The 24,266-nt window shown below is 38.5% G+C and overlaps 1 protein-coding gene across 17 annotated transcripts in view; it reads left to right on the plus strand.

Moving 5' to 3' along the window:
* The window catches only part of Mlip (muscular LMNA interacting protein), a 297,907-nt gene that overhangs the window by 143,216 nt on the left and 130,425 nt on the right, over positions 1-24,266 (plus strand). For 14 of the 17 annotated variants that reach the window (XM_087195995.1, XM_087195985.1, XM_087195997.1 and 11 more), the window contains 3 exons: positions 6,332-6,487; positions 9,173-9,568; positions 19,963-21,417. In XM_087195995.1, the coding sequence (XP_087052121.1) occupies positions 9,191-9,568; positions 19,963-21,417 (1,833 nt within the window). In that variant the 5' untranslated portion in view covers positions 6,332-6,487; positions 9,173-9,190. Of the gene's footprint in view, positions 1-6,331; positions 6,488-9,172; positions 9,569-19,962; positions 21,418-24,266 lie in introns of those variants that run through there. The other 3 variants (XM_087195993.1, XM_087195994.1, XM_087195988.1) reach the window with 2 other exon arrangements.

Consider the following 24,266-nt stretch of genomic DNA (forward strand, 5'->3'; position numbering starts at 1 on the left):
GAGGTGCCACATCGGGAGGCAGGATGGGAACTTTCAGTGAAATGTAAGAAAGGAAGGTGTAGAGCCTGCAACTGTGCAAAGGAGCATTTAGTCTGTGTGGCCCTGGTGAAAACAATTTTTCAAATTATAAGGCTGTCTGGTGAGAAGGTTTTAGTTTTAGAGACAGTGAGTATTTCAAAGCGTATTTTGGAAAATATTTTAATCTTTTCAGCTCATTTCTATTATTCAAATGGTTTCTCTGTAATAGAAACTAAGATGGCTAAATGGCATTGATAACTGAAAGTGTTAAATGGCAATTAACAAGTGCAATGCTATTAACAGGCATCTGTTCTGCTTTGTGTGGAAAATGATTTTTCATCACCATAGCAATTCATTTTTGAACTCCACTGGAACTTGGCCACACGCTATGCAGTAAATAGCAAATATTTTATTTTCTTTCCTGAACAAGGGATTGATTCAACAGTCTACTGGATAACATGTGACTTCGTCTCATTGTTGCAAAGTTTAATTAGTATAATTTCAAATCCTTTTCCATCTGAAATTCTTTACAGGTGAATCATCCATTTTTGGTAAGATAAGAGGATGCTTAGTAAAGGCAGTGGAAAGAACCCCATGCTAATATTTTACCATCAGCTTAAGAGGGAATAACAAATGAAGACTCTTTTTGTGGTCGATGTATATATATATATAAAATCAGGGATTAAATTTATATATATATAAATTATTATATATTAAATATAAATTATCTTTATTTCCTGCCCAAGTGAAATTCTAAGATGGGTTCTTTGAACTACCCTTGGTGGTTTTCTTGTCTCAATCACTTTCCATTCCATCAGGATATTGATGAGTTTAATCTTGTAATGAAACCTCCCTAGAAAAATAATACAGGTAGAAAGTCTTAGTATTATGCATTGTTGTTGTAGACTCTCCAAGCCCAACAAGGGATATAATGTTCCTTCCCACAAAGGAAACAGTAATTTTTTACTTTCTGTTAATAAGGTGCCACCTGGGAGTTGTGACACGACTGTAATGAGGAGGTAATGATAATGATGAATATCTTCAACAGGCAGAAAAGAATATTGAAAAATGAAAGTTAGATCAAAAGAGTTTGTATATTTTATATACCCTAAGGACTAAGCATCATTTCTACAAGGTATATTTAGTTACCAGAAAGTAGTGTTTTAGTTAACAGAAAGTTATGCCTTGTAATGAATTATCTAGAATTATTTCATTAGGGGTTTCTAGTTGGGTGAAACCTACTAGAAGGATACATAGCTCTCTTTGTTTTATTTCGTGCTCACAAAATTATCACTCATTAATAATCTAGGGTCCCATGTAGCCTGTTTCTGGGACTCTTCTGACCTTACTTTTACATTTATTCCAGAAGGTTCCACTATGTTCTCAGCCTCTTTTTGCAACCCAATCTTCATATAGCCCAGCATGGCTTTCCTTTCCACAGCCCTATGTACAGTTCCTTGACCTTTACAAGCTCAGTGCCCTTCCTCTCAGTCCTCTCAAGTTCAAAGCTGAGACTTTAGAATCTTCCAGAACTACCATACTTTATACCAGATTGTAACCCCAGGGTGCTTTCTCAGAATAGCACTGTAGTACCAGATCTTTTTTCTGAGTCACAGACCTCTTGTCTGCCAAAGGCACCTGAAACATCAATTTTACAAATGCTATATTCACTTACTCTGTTCCTGTGGTAGGCTATTCAGCATCCCTCAGGAGACTATCAAACAGCCAAGCAACTTGCCCCCTACACATTCATGGACAACTCCTGCAACACCTTCAGTAGTTCTTCTGTAGTTCTTCTGATGAAGCATGGACTGTCAGTCTGTGCAGGGCAAATGTGGACCTAATTTCCCTATTTGTTTGTACTCCTTTGGTGATCTCAACTAATCTCATGATTTTAAACACCATCTATGGGTAACAACCCTAACAATTTTAGCACAGACTTCCCTCTTAACCTCATTCTTCTGCTCACAGTTCCATGTTGATGAATTTTGGGCATATCAGATTTGATCTTGATCTTTTTTCTCAAACCAACGTCAAGTGTTGTCTTCCCCATGTCAATGAATAACATTCCATTTATTGCAATTATTGAGGTAAAAAATTTTTAATTCATCTTGTCATTGTTTATCTCTCATATTTTTCCTCCAATTCTGTTTTCCCTTTAAAAAATATAGCTAACAGTTCTTACCACCATTGTTTCAACAACCCAAGTTTAACCCATCATTCTATCTCCCATTGATTATTGCAATATCCTTACAGCAAGTCTTCATAGCACTTGTGGAAATACTACATGTTTTGCTTATTTGTTTCTTTCTGCTTCTTTCAACTAGAACATAGACTCCATGAGGGCAGGGATTTTTATTCATTATTTTATCACAAATCTCTGGAATAGCACTTAGCATTTTGTAGGCCTTTAATAAGGCCTTGCTGAGTACACAAATGTAAATGAAGACAATGTGTTGATGTGAGAGTTGGCTTTGGTAGAAGCATAGTATCAGGACTGGAAACCATGGAAAGAAGCAGATTCAGGTGGATGAGTAGGTGTGATTTTAGGGACTTGTAAGGTTCTTGTCTGATTTCTTCCATAATACAAGTTAAATGGGAAACAAAGTCATCAGTTCACAGTAAAAATGGGGAAGACGATTTTAGGGGTTTGAAGAAAGAGGAAAAGTCACGAAAGAGTTTTCTAGGGCAATAGAAACTAAATGGCTATGGAAGTATGACATGATTTGGGGGCAGAATTGAGGAGCCTGCTTGAGGCTCAGAGTTATGAATTTGACCTAAGACCAGCAAACGTGGTTGTGTGATTTTTTTTAGCTATGGTTACCTCCTGCTGAAGGAGTGCAATCTAAAGGGGTCTATCATCCAAAATGGGATAATGATGATGTAAAAGAGGGCATAACATTTGAGAAGTATCCGAGGCAGTCACTGTGATCAATTTATATTTTTGAGGCTGGTTAAGGAGACAAATATAAGCTGGGAGTACTTGTGCATACCTGTAATCCCAGTACTCAGGGAGGCTGAGGTAGGAAAATACCAAGTTTGAGTCTAGTCTGGGCAACTTAATGATGTAGCAACATTCTGTCTCAAAAAATTAAAAAATGGCTGTAGACTGTAGCTCAGTGAAAAGGCCCCCTATTTAGTATCTAATACCACCCCTCATACACACAAGACAAATGTAAGAAAACATAATGTTGGAAGAATCAAATAGAATTTATTCCTGGTCCAGTGAATGTTGGAATACCAGAGGAAATGGTATGGAGAAACAGAAAGTGGTGATCAGAGAATTAAAGAACTGAAATTATGAAGGGCTTTTCAGCTCTTGGTCTAAATAAGAGATGTGAAAGTAAGGAAGGCAAAACAATATTAGAAAAATTATCCTTTCGAGTATAATATTGGGTATTGTAGAAGCATAATATTAGAGCGAGTAATAGTGATCCAGAAACTAAATCTTCAAGAAAAGAAGGGTCTACTATGAGGATGGGCAGATGACTGCAATTGGGTGATATATGAATGGTATAGGCTGATCACATGAGATTCAAAGCTGAAGGTGTGTAGGGAAGAAAGAATTGTCTGGAAGCAGCAAAGAGGAACAAGGACGACACCTATCAGGCCCAGAGTGCAGGAGTGCAGAGAATTTGCCACCACTGTGAGAGCTTCTTGCGAAACAGAAGCCTTTAAAGAGAATACGTTTTTGTTAGAATTAGAAAGGGAAAGAAAGATTTAGAGAAGAAATTAATGACATGAAAGATTTTATAATGGCTGAATGAATTCCAGAGAAGGTGCAGTGAAATGGTTAGAGCACGATATGGGATGGGAACCAAACTAGGAATGAGAGCAGTTAGGAGTAAGGGATGACTCAGAGCCTGGGTTCCTCTTGAGCATGGACTCGAACTGGGTTAAAGGGCAGGCTTATACGGACCTATGGTCTGCGGGGTCTGAGGAGAGAAAGGTGGCAGGCCATAGAGGAGTAGGGGAGGATCTTGCCAAGGCCTGGCATAGTTCTTCTGAGAAAGCATAAAGGTAGCAGCAGAGGGCTAATGCTTCCCTGACTGGAGGGGGTTGATTTTAGTATGAGAACTGATTATACCCAAGTCATTCCCATTCTTCTTTCACTCTTTCCACTTTCCCTACTTTACCACATTCATGAGCATTTTTATGTTTTTTTCCTCTAGTCTCAAAGGAGATTCTGTTTCTTGTTTCATTTCTTTAACTTACTTTGCTTTCTTTTTTCTTTGAAGATTTATTTCCTGGTTCAATGTTACTGTAATATTATATTTTTTTATAATACACAATATATATATTTTTTGGTACCAGGGATCGAACTTGGGACCTTGCACTTTCGAGGCCTGTGGCAGAACCACTGAGCTAAATCCCTGGCCCCTATAATACACAATATTATATCCCAAAGGGTAATTTTTTCAATATTCTGTTGCCTTTACCTCTATTCTTCTTTACTTTCACATCTCTAGTCTGGACCAGTAGCTGCAAAACCCTCCATAGTTTGTTCATTAATTCTGATCACCACTTCCTGTCTCTTCATACCATTCCCTCTAGTATTCCAGCCTTCCCTAGATCAGGAATAAACCCAATTTATCATACTTTATGATTTTGCTACTTTTTCTTTCTCTTCTGGTTGTTTCCTCATCTATAGATATGTTCAAATATACTCCATCATAATAATACCTACCAAGGTACTGTCTCGACTCTGTTTCTTTCTGTTTCAAACTCTGTCTTTACCTCCCATCCAAACTTCTTTAAAAAGGTCTACAGTGCCATCTTCTCTGTCTCCCTTCCCATAGATTTTCATTTTATGGCTATATTAATAAGGTTTCTGTGGCTGGGACAAAACACCCGATGTGCATAACTTAATGGAGAAAAGGATTATCTGGGTTCATGATTTTAGAATTTTCAGTCCATGGTCAGCTGGCTCCAAGGAAGGAGCATCATGGGGGAGGGCCTGGCAGAGGAAAGCTGCTCACCTAATGGCATCTAGGAAGCAGAGAAAACAAGTGAGAGCAGGACAAAGGAATGGGTGGAGGAAAAGGCCCCTGTGACTTACTGTCTTTAACTGAGCCCCAACTCCTCCCAGCTCATTCATCTATGAACTCATCAGTAAATTAATCCATTGATGCAGTCACTATTTTATGATCCAGTCATCTCTTTAGGTTCTACCTCAGAACACTACTGTAAATCTTTGTGGGGGGTACTTTATATTTAAATTATAAAGATAGCTTTTGGAATATCCTTAGCCTTCACTTGGACTTAAGCCTTAGTTTTTGCCTTTTATGGCTCTTCACTGGTTGGGTAGGCATCCTCATTATTGTTCTCTTAACATTCTTTTTTTGTGTAACAAAAGATGGTTTATTTGGAGAGAAAAAAATGGAAAAGAAAGAGGATAGACAGCTACCATGAGGGTATGGGGCTTCAGAGCTGCAAGCCCCTCTCTTAGCATTCTGTGAACTTTCCTTTTCTGCTTGTGAGTAGTCTACTGACAGTTTTCTATTCGCTGTTGGATGCCTTGCTCTCAAGGGTCTCCCACACAGCAAATACTTAGTAAAATTACTTACAAATGAATTAAGAATCAGTGAAAGAAAACGTATCTCTGTAAAAACAGGCATGGTATTCTGATAGATATACTTTCTATTTTAAATCCATACTTAAACTTTTTTTTGTTTTTGTGGTTCTAGGGATTGAAAACAGGACCTTTGTTCCGAGCTACATCCCCAATCCTTTTAAAATTTATTTTAAAAGTTTGAGACAGAGTCTCTCTAAGTTGCTAAATTGCCCAAGCTGGGCTTAAATTTGGAATCAATCCTCCTGCCTCAGCCTCCTAGACTTCTGGGATTATAGGCATATGACACTGTGTCCCACTCAACCTTCTTGATAATGACAAACGTTGGAATTTTCTTGCATGCTTGTTGATCACAAGTCACTGATTGAACCTATTAACCTAGGGGTAAATGGATAAAACACATTTGAAGCAGACCAGATGCTGTGTTTGCGATAAGCCTACTACAGTAGAGACGTCTTGTAAACGTTCAGCAGCTCAGCAGCCAACCTGCTGTTTATGACTGTCATCCCTTACAACAAGATCTTCCTGGAGCTGATAGCTCCTCTGGTAAATGCCATGATAAAAGCTGTTCGGATACACTATGGCTATTTTTATATCTGCTTTTTTGGCAGCCATACACATTATCATAGGACAGTAGGTAATTTATCAAAATACATGAGATAAATATCACGATATGTGGAGAATGGAGTCAGGATGGAGCTTCGATGAAGCTGAAGGTATAACTTATGACATGTCTCGTAGGTCTCTTCCGGTGACTCTGAAGCCAAACCTCTGATCTTCAGCTTTGTTCCTACTGTCAGAAGACTTCCAACCCACATTCAGTTGGCTGACACTTCCAAATATCTTGTTAAAATTCCTGAGGAACCAGGTGATAAGAGTCCAGAAACTGTAAATAGGGTAGGATTACTGTTATTCCTTTTTTATTTCAAAAATTATATTAAATTGTCCATAATAATGCCTTGGAAATTTGTATCAATGTTCATTTCCTATGCTTAAAGTGATATGACTATGAAATCTATGATTAATTAAAAATAAAATTTCATATATATAAAATTATATAATAGGAGCCTAAATGTTATCAAGTTCCAGGTTGTCTCTGAGTAATTATTCTCAACTCTTCTGAACGGACATCTTGTTGTTTGCTACTCACAGGACAATTTCTGTTTCCTAGCCCCTTACCTTAGTATATATTTTAGATAATAAAATTTTGTTGAGTGCTTAAATTAATCTTGAAAAAACAGATTATTTTACATGTAATATATTAGCAATATTTAAAAAGTAATACCCAGTGTTGGGACAATTGTAGAAATATTGACATGGCCAAGCATCATTGCTAGTTCTGTAAATTTGTAAAATTTGATGGAAAATTCTTATCCACAATCAAAAAACTGTTCATAATGTTTCCATAATCTAACTGTTGGAAATGTATCTCAAGGAAATAGCACAAAAGAAAGAAAATGTTAAGTATAAAAATAAGGAAAAAAAGAGCTTGATTTTTAACATTCAGAGAAAAATTAATCATATGCTGGTATATGACCTTGACAAGCGTATACTTACGATGATTATGAAATACAGTGGAAAATATCACTGTATGATACTACGTGATAGTGATAGAGCAGGCTCAACAACTGTATTAATTGAATCACTCTGATTATACTTGTGCAAAATTAGGCTAATCCGGGAATTAAAATTCAAACAAATAAATATCTGAAAATGATTGGTGTTAGAGCAATAAAATTTGGTGTAAATTTTTCTCTTCAAAGTATATTTTTAAACCATTTTATTTATTGTAATAATAAAGTGGGGCCAGGAGAACTTGAGCTATTCTTATCTAGGAAGTACTACTATACTACTGTATCTATGACCTTGGGGTTTTAATTCTGCTATCTTATTTCAAGGACAAATGAGACTAAATTATTTCACAGAAACCCTGAATACTAGTAAGGAGCTATGGGAAGTTTCTCCCTAATAGGACTCAACCACATACAGCATATTCATGGCATCTTCTGTTATTGTGCCCTTTGAAAGTGTGAGGCTGTAACTGTAAGATCCAATCTTGGTTGCAAACCTCCGAGTTTCCTAAGATGATAATATTCACCTGCTCATTGCAATGATATATCTACAATCACATCTTTAAAAGATTGAAGTTTTTTCCTACTTTTTAAACAGTTGAGCAATAGTAGAGCCAATATGATGGTGCAGGTCAGTAATCCCAGCACTAAGGAGGCTGAGGCAGGCAGATCACCATGAGTTTGAGGCCAGGCTGGGCTACACAGTGAGTTTAAGGCCAGACTGAACAACATAGTGAGATCATGTCACAAAAAACCAAAATCGAAAACAAAAACAAAAAATTAGACTTGGGTAAGTGAGCCCTCATTAACACAACAACCACAACAACAACTCAACATATATGCCATGTTCCTGGTGCTTGGAACCTAATGAATAAAGACAACTAATATGGCTTATTGTTATGGGGAAGGCAGTAACAAAAATAAAAAAGGAAACTAGCAAAATCTGAGGTGGTACTAAATGGTGTGGAAAAATATATTGGAGTAAAAGAATAGAGACAAATGAACAGAGAAAGCCTAACTGGAGCTGGTGTGTGTTTTTTCTTGACTACGTCAGCAGCAGCAGCTGAATTAAGTGGGATAGGGTAGCTGTATCTGTCATTTGACTTCACTCAACCTTCACACACACAACACAGACACACGTTAGCATACATTAAATTGACAATGATAGTTATTTAGTGGATTAGCTTTTTATTTTGAAATAAATTTAGCTTCATAGAAAAGATTCGGAGAAAACAAAATAGTAATCATGGAACCATTATCAAAACAAAGAAATCAATATTGAGTCTTTTAAATACAATCTCAGTGTACACAGTTTTTTTAGAAGAAGAAATGTGGTAGCTTGATAAAGCTATATTAGTTCTGGTCTTATAAGCCTTCATCACAGAAAATTGGATGGGAAAAATTGAGAATTACAAATTCAAAGTAAAATAACAGTTAAAATATTCTGTACTAAAATATCACATTTTTTAAATGTCTCATTATAAGTTCTTCCCATTAGTTTAGATTTTGTCTGAGTATCTATGCATTTTGTTCTGTTTTTTTCCTTTTGGACTTCTAGAGAGATTATATTATTTTAGAACCTTTCAATGAAATTTCTTTCCCTTGCCCTGGTTTTTAAAAGTATATATGGGTTACATGACCATTAACTAAATCCTTGACCCACCTCTATTCTCATTTCCCCATTTGTTTCATGAATGCCTTCACAGGAAATTTCTCTCTCTCTCTCTCTCTCTCTCTCTCTCTCTCTCTCTCTCTCTCTCTCTCACACTCTCACTTCCTCTCTCTCATTATGATTCTGAGCTCCAAGTAGTTTGGGCTTGGGCCAGGACAAACAGGTGGGATAGGAAAACTAAACCATTGACTTCAGTCCAATCTCCTGTAGGCCAGCTTGATTTTTTAATGTATTTAAAACATGTTTTATAAGCAAGTTGAACTTTTCAGTGTATTCTAAGAAAGAAGAAGCATTTATCAAAACAGTGTCAATGATTTTATTTGTCTTTTTCTTCTGCAGTCTAAATCCATTGACTACATGACCTTTAACCTTGGGAGTGAACAAGGGAAAATCCAAGGATCTCCACTGACCTGTCTGTCAGAGGACTGTGAAAAGAATTCTCAAGGAGAACGATTTAAAGCTAATGACCTTCAAGGAATGCAGCAAGGTGACCTCTTCAAGGCTGAATATGTCTTTATCGTGGACTCTGAGGGGGAAGATGAAGTTACCAGCAGAAAAGGTGATCAAGGTGCCCCAGGGGGCACAGGCAAGCCAGTGGCCCGGCCCACGTCTCTAGTGATCTCCTCCAGTCTGGTCTCAGATGTGGTGCGTCCCAAAGTCTGGGGACCTGAGCTCAAGGCTGCATCTCATACTGCAATTCCTCAGGAGATGGTCTCCCAGCAGAAGCAGGAACAGGTAGGTTTTGTCTTTTACTCTCAAGAAAATACAATGAAGTCTTCACATCCTTTTGTCCTGGGCTGTTTGAAAGGCCTTACCATTCAAGCACACAGAATTCTCAAAGAAAAATGAATTAAAATCTCTAAATCCCAACAACACAGATTATCCCAGTATAAACACTGATGATAAATTATAAATTGACAAGACAAACGATTATGTGATTATACTGTGAATAGGCTGAAGAGAAAATACAACACATTTAGCCAGAGAGTGAATATTGCCTTTTCCTGTGGAACAATTCTTGGAGAAATTTTACGTTGGGAGTATTTTTAGGGAAAATTGAGTGTTGGTCAGTTGGGTACACCAAGAAGCACATTTTAGTTAAAAGATCCAGAAAGGAGACAACAAATGGCTATTAGAGGAGACAACAAATGGCTACACATTGTAGGTTAGGCAAAAATATCATAGTGGTCCTAGAAGCTATGAGAATGGAACTGAACTGGGAGAATATTCCACTCCAAGCTTAGCAGCAAGAATGAAAGCTTCCTTAGGCGAAGAACCCAAGGTGCAGTAGAAGACCCTTGCTATCTTGTGATAGCAGGAGAGAAAGGGGTTGACAGGAAAGGACTGTGACAAAAAAGTAGGATGACTTTGCCTTTAGCTGGCTATTAGAATGTGAGCTATAAGACATAATAAACATATGTTTAAGTCTGGTGAGGAGTGGCTCAGTGCACGGGTGACCTGGAGAGTACGCAGTGGATGTGTAGCTCTTCTGGACCATCGAGCAAGAACTGGTTCTGAGATGCCTGCTCAGCATCTGCCAGTTCAAGCCCTCACAAACATCCCAAAGAAGTTTGAAGGATATTGCATTGGTTAATTGGTCTCCTTGCATTACTTATGAGAGAGTAGCCGTTTTATTTTTGGTTTTCACTCCATATTTATTTCTAAAACCTTCACTGACTTCCCGATGTTGTATTTTTAGTATATTCAGAAATATCCAGCATCAAATGTTGCCTTTTGGTAATAAAAGTCTCTCTTTGCATTACCCTCCATCTAGGTCTACTAGTCTACAACATTCCTTCTTCCTAAAATTTAATGTTAGCATGGCATTAGAATAAGATACAATAATATAATTAAAGGTATTCTCAATAAGCTGTGATAGCCTGAAAGATTTCCTCTTTGCACCAGGAAAGAGCATGACATAATCAAGGTAGAGATGTGGAGATGTCTGGTGTCAGCGATGGCTTTGAGAAAAGTGACATTATGATGTCACCAAATATTAAGAAAAATATTCATAATAAAGAAATGTTGGAATGTTTAATTTACTCTTTTCTCCAATCTCTTCCCTTGAAATGGGCATTTGTTTTGGTTTTGTATGATCAAGTATAGAGAGGTCTGACTAGAATCTGAATATATGCTTTGGAATACATTTTCCAAAAAGCAATATTTGGGGGTGGATTATAGTTCACATTATTTAAGTTCATAATCAAGAGGCAAAGCTCAGCCTCACTCGTTAGCAGTGACCAAAAAATTATGACTACCAGTAAGAGAGGAATGCTGAAATGTTTGGGAACTGTCATTGTCGCTCTTTCTATTTTCTATAAAAATTCATTTGAGGGATGACTGTATGTCATAATGAAAGTAAAGTAAGATATACTTGTTACCCATAGGTGTGCGTGCACCAAGGAGAAATGAGTAGCACATCAAAGAAGGTAGAGTGGGAAGTTTAAAGTAGTCCAGAGTGAGAGTTTAATGTAAAAAGTCAACAACAAATTGCATGACTGAGCTTCTTGATATTAATAATAGCAATTTTTAGTCAGAAATGCAGTCAGTTAAATGAATTTGTGGTTTGCCTGGTTAAAAAAAAGAATCAGCACTGAATTGTCTATAAGTCAGCACTATATGTTAGTTGTAGGAGCCTATTTCTAAACAACGTCTTCTTAGTCTGGCCTTTATCTTTTACCTAGCCTTTCTAGCCACTGCTTGTACCACCTTTCTTCGGCTCTCTTACACAATCTTTGCAGTGCACACATGGTACAGTTCCATTCTGGAGCCCTTGATTTCCATGTAGGATGCCTTTTTTTCTTGGAACTAGAATCATTTTGTTCTCAACTACTTGATACCCTATGCTCAACTCAAGTTGGACCTCCTGTCAGGGATATCCCTTTTACCCTTTTATTTTTTTCATCAGTCCTTTTGTTTGTCTTCATGCCAATGCTGCAATTCCTTTTTTTTGTTCATTAAGTTTATTGGTACATTTTAGGTATACAATATGATGGTATTCATCATTTGGAATTTGTACCTTTACATGATGCATCTTGGTTCTTAGTTTTTCCTCATTCCCCTGCCCTCCCTTCAACCCTTCCACCCTTCCCTATTTACAAAGACTTTGTTTCCATTTTTTTCCTTTTCTCATATTTATTCCTTTCCCTTCTTTCCTTTCCCCTACCCCTCCCACTTCCCCTACCCCTTTAGACTTTTTCTTCCCATTTTGAATTATCTATTGTACATTTTGATCCTTATTTACACTTTCAGTTTCTCATACCAGAGAAACTATTTAGTATTTACACATGTGCATCCTATTTATTTCACTTAAGAGTATGGTCTTAATGTGCATCCATTTAGCTATAAATGTCTCTAGTTTCTCATTCTTTATGACAGGGCAGTACTCCATTTTATAAACAAATCACATCTTCTTTATCTGTCCCTTTTAAAGAGCAGATAGTGGTCCTCTTCCTCATTTTTTATCTTTATTATTTTGTAGCTTTAAAAACATCTCTGCTGCAATTCCTTTTCACCTTGTTGTAGTCATCAATTTCACATTTTTTTCTTTACCAGACTGAAAACAACTTGAGATCAATGATGGTCTCTTGCTCATTTCTATCCCTAACACTTAGTTCTGCACTTGGCACTAAATGAGGTTCCAGAAAGTGAGTGAAAAGCATCAGTATTCAGAAGTTCACACTCCACTCATCTCTGAGGTCCTTGCTGAAATGTTCACCTCTTCATAACATTGACTTTGGTTGCCTCCAAACAAAACAAATTCTCCCGCAGTATAATTCCAATAGCTTTTTATTATCTGACTGTGTAATTATCTCATTGCAGCAGGTATAGCTACTTACAGATACACCTTATTTCCCCTACCAGATTGTAAAGTCCTTAAAGGTAAAGTTCACACTAAATTCATTTTTTTTTTTTTTTTTTTTTTGGTACTCGGGATCGAACTCGGGTCCTTGCGCTTGTGCAGCAGGTGGTGAAACCACTGAGCTAAATCCCTGGCCCTAAGTTCATTTTTATTAACTATTTTATCTCCTGGATAGATTAGTAATACAAATATTGTGGATTGAACTGTCCCAAATACATCCTTTAAGTGGCATGTTTAAGTAAAAGTACATTATATTAAAATGCATAAATCATGTTAATGTGTGAATTAAATGTACACATGTAATACAAAATAAGCAGTTAAATCAAAATCCTCTTAAGTAAAATTCAAAAGAAAGAGCTTTGAATGTTCATATAAAAGTGTAAGAATTATTTTTCCTATCAATACCATATTATTACAGTGTGAGAAGAGGTGAACAGAGACACTGATTTGTCCGAACAGCTGTGATCAAGCTGAGAGTTGTGGTGGTGACCATGAGAATAAGAGGAAAACCTGTGAGAAATGAATTAGTTCAACTTCTTTGTTTTTAATAAACAACGATAGCTGATCATAAAGAAAGCAAGCTCACAACCAAGGAAATCAGTGAATGTTGATATCCAGAGAGGAAGGAGTAACAGGTCTTAAGGGGAATCAGGAAGCCTTAAGCATCTGATATTGAATCGAAGAAGCACAGTGGCCCCGTGCGACAGATGCTTCCTAGAAAGGGCCGGAAGAATGAACTGGAATGCAGGAGAGAGGTGGAAGCTTGGAGGAATTTGCTGTATAAGCCAGGTGATGGGAGTGAAGATCATTACTCAGGGAAAGAATGCAGAAAAATGACATAAGATTTAAGCCAGGAAATAGAAAAATAAAAAGGACCTATGAAAAAGAAGAAGCCAGTGAAACAGATTGAAGAGGGAACCAAAGAATTTGGAATGGGGAAGTTTTGAACAGGATAAATATTCTTTATTTAAAGGGGTCAGATGCAGTGGTATATGCCTGAGATCAGTCACTTGAGAGGCTGAGGTGGCAGGATCACTGGAGCTTGGGTGATACAGTGAGAAACCCTATTTCCAAGATAGATAGATAGATAGATGATAGATAGATGAAAATTTTTTAAAAATCAAAGGACTTTGAATTAAAAGAAGAGTCTATATTGCAAATACAAAACAAGGTCAAATAAAATAGGGCCCCTCAAAGCCATTAATCTGAAAATACAGGGTTATTTGATGACCTTAGTGGAAATAACTTGGGTGCAGTTACAGGGACAGACATAAGGTTGAGAAGCAGATAGGAAGGGAGGACAGGGAGGTCATAGGATTAGATGCTCTGAAATAGGAAAGCAAAGATGACACAGAGAACTTACTGCCCATGCTCATCTGAGCAAGTTACTTGAAATCACGGACTTTATGTTCCTTTTCTGTAACAGGAGGTGACATTAGCTTTCTTTGAGAAGACTGGAATCATGTATGTCCAGGACCCAGAACACAGCCTGACCCCTGGTAGACTCTCCACAAATGACTCTAAGACTGTAGGAAGGCCAGTGTGTTTTGGGTGTGAAGTAAGAAATTTATGGAGAGGGAGAGGGTTTATATATTTGTTCAGCTGTAGCTTGGATCTGAGACCTGGGAAGAAGATATGGAAAATAAGATCAGAAGAACTGACTGGGGTCAAATAAAAGAAGTTCTTATATAAAAGTGTGGGTAATTTGGATATTAGTACAAATATTTATTAAATAGAGTCATGTGCTATGTAACAGTGTGTTTTTTTGGTCTGTGATAAGCTGTATATGTGATGTTGGTCCCAGCAAGATGATAATACCTAGTGGTATGGCAACTGTTTTAGTTTGGGTAGGTTTCTCTCACGTGTACACAACAAGAAATCAACTAATGTTGCATTTCTGAGACTGTAACTCCACCATTAAGCCACATGTGACTGTATTTTGATTTCATGGATCTATGGAAAAGGAATTAGAACAAAGTACTTGTAAGAGCATTGGACATAACAATTTTCCTTATACCACCAAGCCATTCACACAACACAATGCCATTCAGTAGCCTGTATGTATCTCTTTCACCCCACTATGTAATCCATTCAGACAAAAACAAAATCTCTTCTTTACCTCTTGTCCCTGTCATCTAACGCTATGCACACTTTGTGTGCATATAGTGTCTGATGTAGAACTGAATAAATGATCTTCCTTTTCTCATGATCCTGTGAGAATAAAGCATAGATAGTATTTTATGAACTTTCTAATGAGAATTCACCACAGACAAAACTATAGCAAGGCATGAACTTCCATCTGATAGTGATGCTGCTCTGGTTTTGTTTACTAAAACTAATCACTCACAGCCTCAGTGATTAAGAAGTTGAAGACCTTGAAAAAAGTTGGGATATTAAACTCCCTTGCTGCATTCTGCTAACTGCTGGAAAGACTGTCTGGGAATGTCACAGTAGCTCCTGAAACGTGGCCTGTGTGAAGCCCTGTTTCAAAGGTCATCAACTGGAAGCATCTGCAGCTGCGTGCAGAGCAGAGGAGGGCCAGCAGAGGGCTGATGGCAAAGGAAAGGAACCAGGAATCGATCTTGCGCAGCTAGGGGAGGAGGAGTGACAGGTTCTAGATGGACCCTTGGATCTATCATTGCCATGGGCAGTGGGAGGACAACTTTAGAGATCCTCATGGTTTTAACTGATAGGGGAAAAATCTCTGAGCAAGTGATTTTATTCATCTGAACGACCTTTTTCTCATGATCTTTCTACCCCCAACTGTCTGCTCCCCTGTTTTGCTTAGGGTGAGTACATGGTTTCCTCTTTCTGTTGCCTTTCTCTCCTTTCCTGGTGAATGGGACTGGACATAGGAGAAACTTCTTGACTCAGTGGAGGACCCCAGGCTCTACTCCAACCCTGGCAGAATCCTATGATCCCTGAGTAATGGTTCGTTGTTCCTCTGAGTGGCCTACTATATACCATTAGCCAAGAGCAATGGGAGTATTTGTGTGAAAAGTCCAGTTGCTTTGATAATTCCAGAAAAAAGATGGGAAGCCCTGGAAGATGAGGCTCTCCTGACTTTCTGATGTTGGAACTTGAATTTTTCCCTGGCTGTGGAGGTAAAGCTAAATTAGATGTCCAAGGTGTTGTTCTCTCCATCATCTGTCCACCCTCTTGCCAGTGTGGACAGCAGCAGAAGAGGGACACTCACAGTCTAGTATAAGCTGAGGCCTGACTGAGGAACAGAAGCTTTCTGCAAATTCCAGACAGTGGAGATTGGCAAGAAAGCATCACCGTAAAAGAAGAGAGTGGAAGGAGAGAAGGAGTTTATTTCCAAAATAGGAAATAAATTGGGAGAGAGTGATGAAATAGAGATCACAGGTAAAACGTTTAAAATGGGGAGCGATAGAAAGAGTCAACTCTAGAAAGAAATCAGAAAAGATAAAGGATTTAAGTATCTATTTTTTTAAAAGAAATAATTGTAGACACTGACAGTAACAGTTTCTGCAGAAGAGTGAGGGAAGAAAACTGATGCTAAATCAGTGGAATGGTCATTGTTTCTTGTTATATAACACCCTCACAAACTTAGTGGCTTGCAAAAAATTACCTATTTATTTTCTTGTGGTTTTTGTACATCAGTGGTCAGGGCATGCCAGAGTCGGGTTCTCAAGGTGCGAGAAGCTCTGTCCTCTCAGGGGACTCCATCACAAGAGGATCTGTTTCTGAGGTCTCTTGTGGTGTTAGCAGTATTCATTTCCATGAGCTGTAGAATTCTCGGCAGCTTACTTCTCAGAGTGAGCAGCAGAAAAGAGCTCACTTGATTGGGTCATACAGATGTAGGGTAATATCTCATTTAATTAATTTAAAGTTATACGATTAAAGATCTTAATTACATCTGAAAAATCTCTTCATTGTTGTCAGTTTCTGTTAGTTCCAATCAAGACACGGTTTTCATCCACACTCAAGGAGAAGGAATTATACAAGGCTGTGACTCATTTTAGTGTACATTGGCCTCAAGAATTAAGGCAACCAATATGGTTGATGGTGCTCTATGTATTTAACTGAGGAGAGAACAGTTTGGGCCTGTAACTGTGGAATATATAGGATTATAAAAGATCTTGGTGTATGTATACACATTTTAATCAATTAGCTTTTGCTGTTTAACAAACCAAGCTAAACTTCAGTGTTTCTAAACATGACCATTAGATCAAAAAACTGCTGGTCAGTAGTTTGAGCTGTGTTCAGTTGAGTGGTCCTGCAGGCATGAGCCAAGCTTAGCTGATCTTTGTTGTGGCTTGCTCATGTGTCTGTGACAGTTGCTGGGTTGGGTTGGTTGGTGGCTGGTTAACTGTTTGATGGCTGGTTAGTTGTCTGCTGAGATGTGGTCTTACATCTTCCAGGAGACCAGCCCAGGCTCAGTTGCATCATAACAATGTTCTGTACCCAGTCAGGCTCAGTGAGAAAGTATTAAGGGTCAAGGAAAAGTGCTTTGCTGTTACTAGAGAAATAGTAAGATAGGGTGGGCACTTTTACTACCTGCCAAGATGATTGAGATTTCTGCTATGTATTTATGTTAGAATGAGAGAGCTAGTAAAAATACAAAAAAGGATGACTGCATAAGACATGAGGGATAACCGAGGAAATAAAATCCCTAAGAACACAGGGAGAGTACGCTTTTTAAAAAGTGAAAGGTGACCATTTTTCCTTAGGATAACGGAAGTGGAATCAAAGTTAATGTAGAAAAAATTGGCTTCCTCATAATCTCAATTTTGCTTGGAGAAAAGAAATCCACTCTGAATTAATAGGAGAAGTGGGAGGTTGAGGGGTTAGAAGAGTGTTGGCTGTTTGGAAGGGCTGCTGTGCAGAATGGGAGAGAAAGCAAGTTTCCAAGAGCAGAGAAAAACAAAACAACAGCTGAGAGGCACGGGGCCCAGCTGAAGACATAGACCCCAAATTTGCAATGAAATCAACATGGGGAGCCTTGTCCAGCCCATATGTAAGCTGAGCGAGGTGGCTGTGTACAGGGGCAGGAAGTCACATCCTGAGCCGGTGCCTGAACACCACACAACTAACATGGTGGGCTCAAGTTTTCCTTTCAGCAGCTTTAAGTAGACAGAGTCCAGGAACATAATGGCAGCTAACCTTCCTCAATAATTTCATTAAAAGTATGATAAAATTTAGAGTTATTTATAGTAGGTAAAATATCAGTTAATGTAGAAAAGTGGCTGGTAATTAAAAGTCATGATCTTGAGGAATTGGAGGGAAATGTCTTTTTTGTCTGAATGAGACCTTCAAAATTATGAACTTAAGGTCTTAACATAGTCATAATTTGATAATTAATTGAGATAAATCAATGTTTTTGTCATATATGTTGGAGTCATTTCGAAACAACGTGACTGAAAAGGTGATGGGATTTTTGTGGCCATTGGTATTAATTGACAAAGTTCCTTATCAAACTGCTATCCAGGCAAGGCACAACATGTTCAGATGCTCTGGGGAGTCATGAAATATCTCCTTTCTTTCTGTAAAGAGAGATCAATTATGGGAACAATTAAAGAGGCTTTTCATTTATAGTCAAAAGAAAGCCCAAATGAAACAACACAGCAGCAATAATAAAGCCATGAATATACTGGTAATTCTGAAAGAATGACTCCTTAAACATTAAATACTAATGCAGTTACAAATGATACATGAAATGTTGTCATTCTTGTAGTTACAGAAACATTGTGCTGACCAGTTAGTGGTATTTGGATTTAAATATATTCTCTAACCATATGAATCACTTATATAAACACTGGCTAAACACTTGTTACTAAGTAAAACTTGTGTGAGGAAATTGTTAAGCTTTCTTTTTCAATTTGACTGAATTCAGCTTTATTTAAAATTAACCCTGCTTTTCTGATATTCTGGGTTATGTCAGTGTGTTCAAATATTATTTATGTGGTAAAAATTTTGTGTTGCAAATGTGCATATGAATGCACATAGAAAACGAAGTAGTTTTGGTAAGTTCACTCAGAACCTAAGAAGTTTGGGATGAGATGTTTGAGTTTGTCAGTTTTAAATATTTTTGGATCTTAAAACTCTGTGGCATGAAGATCTTTGCATTGGGTTTGATGGATACATAACATGTTCCAAATCAAAATCAAGAAATAGCTTTTACTTTATTTATAAACCGAGATTTTTTGCCAAGTTTAACTGTTATGTTCATGCACATTTTCATGTTGAGTTTACTGCAATATGCATGTGTGTGTGCATATATCTTCACATTCATTGATATTTTAATGGCTGATAGTCCTCATTCATTAGCGATGTACAGTTGTCTTTACAGATAGAAGCAAATCGTGAATTGTGGAGAGAAATTGTTGTTTAAAAGGCTTTAGAATCACTTGTTGTTTCAGAACTTGCCTTAAAGTTCTGGATGATTTTTTACATGGTACAAGAATACATATAACTGGCTATTTCAAAGGTCTTTATCTGCCTCCTCTTATGGAATCAGACGTTGTCTTTTTACTCCACCTTTATTTGGCGAGTAAGAGATGCAGTGCCTTGGTTCGGACAGAAGGTATCAAGAAGTCCTCTGGCTTCTCTTCTTGTGAACAAGAGCCTACTGTTTCCAGCAGAGCCCCACCTTTCGTTCAGTGTTCATTAAATGTTACTGTGAAATGTTCATTCTGGCAAGTCGTTAGGGAAAATAATCTGAAACTCCCTCTCTATTTTGTACTTTGCTTTCACTCTCTCAATTTATCATTCCATGTTGATGTTGGAAGCTTCTTTTGAATTTTGGGCACTTTTTCCAGTTCACAATACATAGGTGTCAGTAGTCCAAGTGTTTAGAATTTCAAACATTAAGGGTATGTCAAATGTTTTTAGGATTGTCGTCATTATTATTATATTATGATTTACAGTCTTAAAATGGAAGCAAATCTAATTCTTTTCTAAAATGAAGTATAAAATTTATACTGATGGTGATTTAAATATTCAATTCCAAATTAAGGTAATTATTTTAGTTATTGTCAATGAACTATGTCCCAAATGCAAACGTATTCCAGGGAATAAATGAGGTACAGGATACAGTACCTCACAGTTCATTCACCACTTATTTCAAATTCAAAGCGATGGCTCATGAACGAAACCGAAGTTCATTTTTATGAAGACTTAAGGTGTCTCTCCTCTTTGGAACTTGTGGCAACAAGTGGAAAGACTGTTTGCATGATCACACAGTGACAAAAATATCTTGGTAGTTTCGTAATGTCCTGTTTCAACCTATTTCTCTTTCCTCCAGCTAACTTCTCCCACCACCCCTGCGCAGCTTGCCAGTAAGTCACCTCCTTTCTCCTTTGTTTCTCCAACTAACCAGCGAGCGCGGCCCGTCCCCGCTAACCTCGAGGAGCTCCGCACCCGCAGGCTGGACACCGCTGGCCCCGCGCCCTGCCCGGCCCCCGAGGGCGGCTCCCGGCTGTCCGGGCCCCACGCAGCCCGCCCCGGGGAGGCGGCCCAGAAGCCTGGCCCGGCCTCCGAGGCTCAGAAGCAGACCCCGCCTGGGGCCTCGCGCGCCCTCGGCCCCCAAGAAGGCCCTGGAGCCCCTCGTTCGCCGGCAAGCGAGGGCCGGGGCCGGGACGCGGCCTCCTACATCCCGGTGCGCATCGTCACGCACGCGCTCTCTCCGAGCCCGAAGCCCCTGGCCGCCCCCTTCCGCGGCGCTTCCCCGGTCTGTAGCCAGAGGTCGTCCAGCCAGAGTCTCTCCAGGTCAGGGCTGAAGTCCCCGGTGCCCTCCCGGCTGTCCCTTCTCACCGCCATCCTCAAGTCAAACCCTTCTCACCAGAGACCCGTGTCTCCCGCGTCCTGCCCCACCTTCTCGCTCAACTCCCTGGCCTCCTCCACGTCCACGCTTGATCAGAAAGCAAAGCAAACCTCCCCCACGCCGAGAAAGTCCCTCTCCAGCTGCTCCCTGAGGGCCGGGTCCCCAGAGCAAGAAGGGCCGCGGGCTCCGGCGCTGGGCCTCGCCAGGCCAGCCCCCCTTTCTCAGGTGCCCCCCCGCTCTCCAGCCACACTGGCCAGCAGCAGCCCTGCCTCTCTGAGCGTGGAAAAACCACCGTCACCCACTCTGAGGATCGGAGCACCCTGCTCCCAGCCACACTCTGGCGCATCCGGTGCTGCTACTCTCCCCCCTGGGCCCGCAGGCTCCTGTCCTCTTTCTGCTTCAAAGGGCAAACAGGATGCTGACTTCAGGCTTGGAGAAAAGCCCAGGAATATTTACACGCACCCTTCTGCACTAGCTTCTGCTCCGTTGTCTTCACCCATTCATCAAAGCGCCACGCTCTCCTCTCCAGAGAAATATTTCTATCCTTCCCCGGCCCTCTCACACCTGATAGAAAGGTCCAGAAAAGCATCATCCCAATTATCAAGCCAGAGGCCGAGTCGCTCAGCCCCTTCTCCACTCCCTCGCTCCAGCTCCAGCTCCAACGGCAGCGCTGCCTCCTTTCCCAGTCTGGAGTCTTCCCTCCTCTCTTCTGCTGACCCGCCCAGTCGGACACTCCCTCACAGTCCTGCTGCCCTGAGCCCTAGGTGTGGCAGAAACACCCTGCCTGCGAGAATGGGGAAACCCGAAAGCACAAAACCCAGCTGCAGATCGCCTGTTTCGGCCCCAACACCACCCATTTCTCTAACAAGAACCAAGGACCTGGTTTCACCTTTTGCATTGTCCCTGGCAACAAGCCCTGAAAATAAGAAACCCAAGGTACTTTTTGCGTGTTGCATGTTGCATGCTAATTTTGACATCTGGAAGAGATTTTTTTTCCCCCAGGGAAGAATAAATAATTATGACATTCATTCTACTTCTGTAGAGTGTATGTGCATGTAGGAGGGGCACCAGAATTTGGTATATTTGAATGCAGAGGTGAATTATAGTCTGTCTGAAATTACTCATTTCCTAAGATAACTTCTTTGTCTTTAGCCCAAGAGTTTTGTTGAGGCATCATATTAGTTATAACATTGGTCTCATTGACAGAATTAAAAGTAGCAAGCTGAAATTTAGGAATAGGACACATTTCTGGCTACTTAATAAGAGGGACCCTATATTCCATCAAAATATCCTATAGCGATGATATAATAGACAGGATTGGTTAATTTAAAAATATTCACCAATATTATAGACTAAAGCCCATCCTATGGGCAAGAGAGTTTGAAAATTTTGTTTTTCTTGTCTATATTCATTTATAATTATTAATTTTCTCTCCCTTCTTCCAGGTTGATTTCTTTATTGCTCCCATACCAACAGCTAAATCTGTACAGATTTAGCTATGTACATATAGGGGAAAAGGGAATAGAAATTTCCATTATATGTAAAAATTATTTGGATTATTACAAACAGTTATTTGGCAATTATGAACTATAGTGAATAAGGTGGGTATAAAGAAATAGAAGGAAAGGAAGAGAATGCTGGTTTTTAAATACTCCAAAGCAGTCCGTTGAGCAAGGATGTGAGAACAGCATTTACTTGAATATGAGTGGGGAAACATTTGAAACAGCATCATCTTGGTCCAGTTCCGCCATGGAAACAGCTGTGCTAGGGCAGGCCAGTTTCTCAACCAGTCTCTAATAACTCAGGGTGTGGATCTTACACCCAGAATTTGACACTTGTTATATAAAGAAAATAAAATTATGAATGTGGCTGTCTTAGATGGAGGTGGGGATTTTCAGTGCTGTGAATTGAAATAATGGAATTTTAGAGGTTTTGCAGTACCATGGAGAACGTCTTTAATTCTGGCACTTTTCAAATGATTAAATAAAGCAATCCTTATGATCATGTAATTGATATTGTAGTACAATTCAGTTTACAAAGCATGTATCAAACATCTGTGTGTCCATCACTATACTAGTTTTCTTTGGAGTACATGTGATTTTTTTTAAAGGAAAGTAAGATATAATTATTTATATTAAAAATTAAATTTTGTCAGCAGAAAAAAATGCATCTAAACAATTTGGAGAGGCTGTGGAGAGTGATTAAGTGTATGATACAGCTAGAATGCCAGTTGAAGTCTCCCTCACTGGACTGTTTCAGGACTCTCCATGGAAACCAATACGCAGATGCTCAAGACTTACAGAAAGTGGCATAGTGTTTGCTATCTTCTCATATGCCAGTCATCTTTAGGTTGCTTTTAAGTGGTAAAATGTAAATGCTGGGTAAATAGTTGACATACAATATTGTTTAGGCAATAATGGCAAGAAAGAAGTCTTGTATGTTCAGTACAGATTTTAAATCCATGGTTGTTTGAATCTATGGATGCAGAAACCATGGATACAGAGGGTTTGCTGTATGAGACAAAATTAACATATAATAATTCAGATTATGAAAAGGTAATTATAGGCTGAGTTGACTATAACAAGAATATTATTATGAGGTATGGTTAGTGGGGGAAGTTATTATATATGGCAGGCTTGTCAGAAATGTTTAGGATTTAGCTTAGTGAAGAGGAAGAGAGTTCTTATTTCAGAAATGAAAAAACAACTTGACCAAATGTACAGAAGATAATCCCACAAGATTGCATGTGGAGACACAAAAATGATTTGCCTTATTGCACAGTAATAGTGATAATAATACCACAGACAGCCAATGCTCCCTGTGAGTTAAGAACTACACTTAACAGTAATACGAAATAGATAAAATATAATTAAAGTGGAAAACTTTAGCTTATTTTTGTAACCCTAGTATCATCTTTATTTTGCATATGCCAAGAAACTGAAGTTCAGTGATTAACTTGTCTAGGTCACATATCTGGTACAGAGCTGACATTTATAAGTCTGTTAATTTTTGAAGCCATATTCTTTCATAGTATGATTCACTGCCACAGAGAAGCAACTAATATTAAATATCAAATTATCCTGACTCTAAGGTTGTTGTGAAGAAAATCATCATTACAGAATAATGACCAGAATTCTTTATGTATATATACTTATGCCATTAAATATTTATTTTTAGAGATTAAATCCTTCTATTTTAAACTTTTAAAGCAAATGAAGGAGATAAAATTTAACTTTTCCATGACTCTAAATATTTATTTAAGGTAAAATGACCTTAATAGCTTTTTAGTACACGTGTGTGATTATGAAATTCACTGTGTTGTTTTTAAAAACTGCTGTGTAATAATTGTTTTCTGAATATATTTACAATCATTTTAAACTTTTGCTGCCATGCGCTTAAATTATTCATTCTTTTGTGAAAAATGACTTTGTGCCAGAATCTTCTTTAGTGTTTCTATTTGTGGTCACTGCTCTGTTCATGTTTGGTCCTTATTTTGGTTACATAGTTGGAAGTGTGAGCCTTAGAGAGATTTTGATAAATTAAAGGCCTATTGAAGACCTATCTTTCCCCAGTTTTCTTTCTGCTCCCAATATTGAAGAATTTTAGCCTTAAATTTTTTCATGTATTTTCTTTATTTCCAAGTTAGGAAAATTCAAGCTTATAGAAATGCATGCTAGATTTAATGAGTGTGAATATGCAAATGAGTACTGTGTACCCACAAGTAGATATTAATCTATTGCTTTGGATAGAAAAAAGTTGACTATCATGGGTAAAATTTATAACTT

The sequence above is a fragment of the Heterocephalus glaber genome, unplaced genomic scaffold (genome assembly GCF_053883595.1).
Source record: "Heterocephalus glaber isolate CG9 unplaced genomic scaffold, H.glaber_assembly_v1.0 deba00001610, whole genome shotgun sequence".
NCBI classification, from domain to species: Eukaryota; Metazoa; Chordata; class Mammalia; order Rodentia; family Bathyergidae; genus Heterocephalus; species Heterocephalus glaber.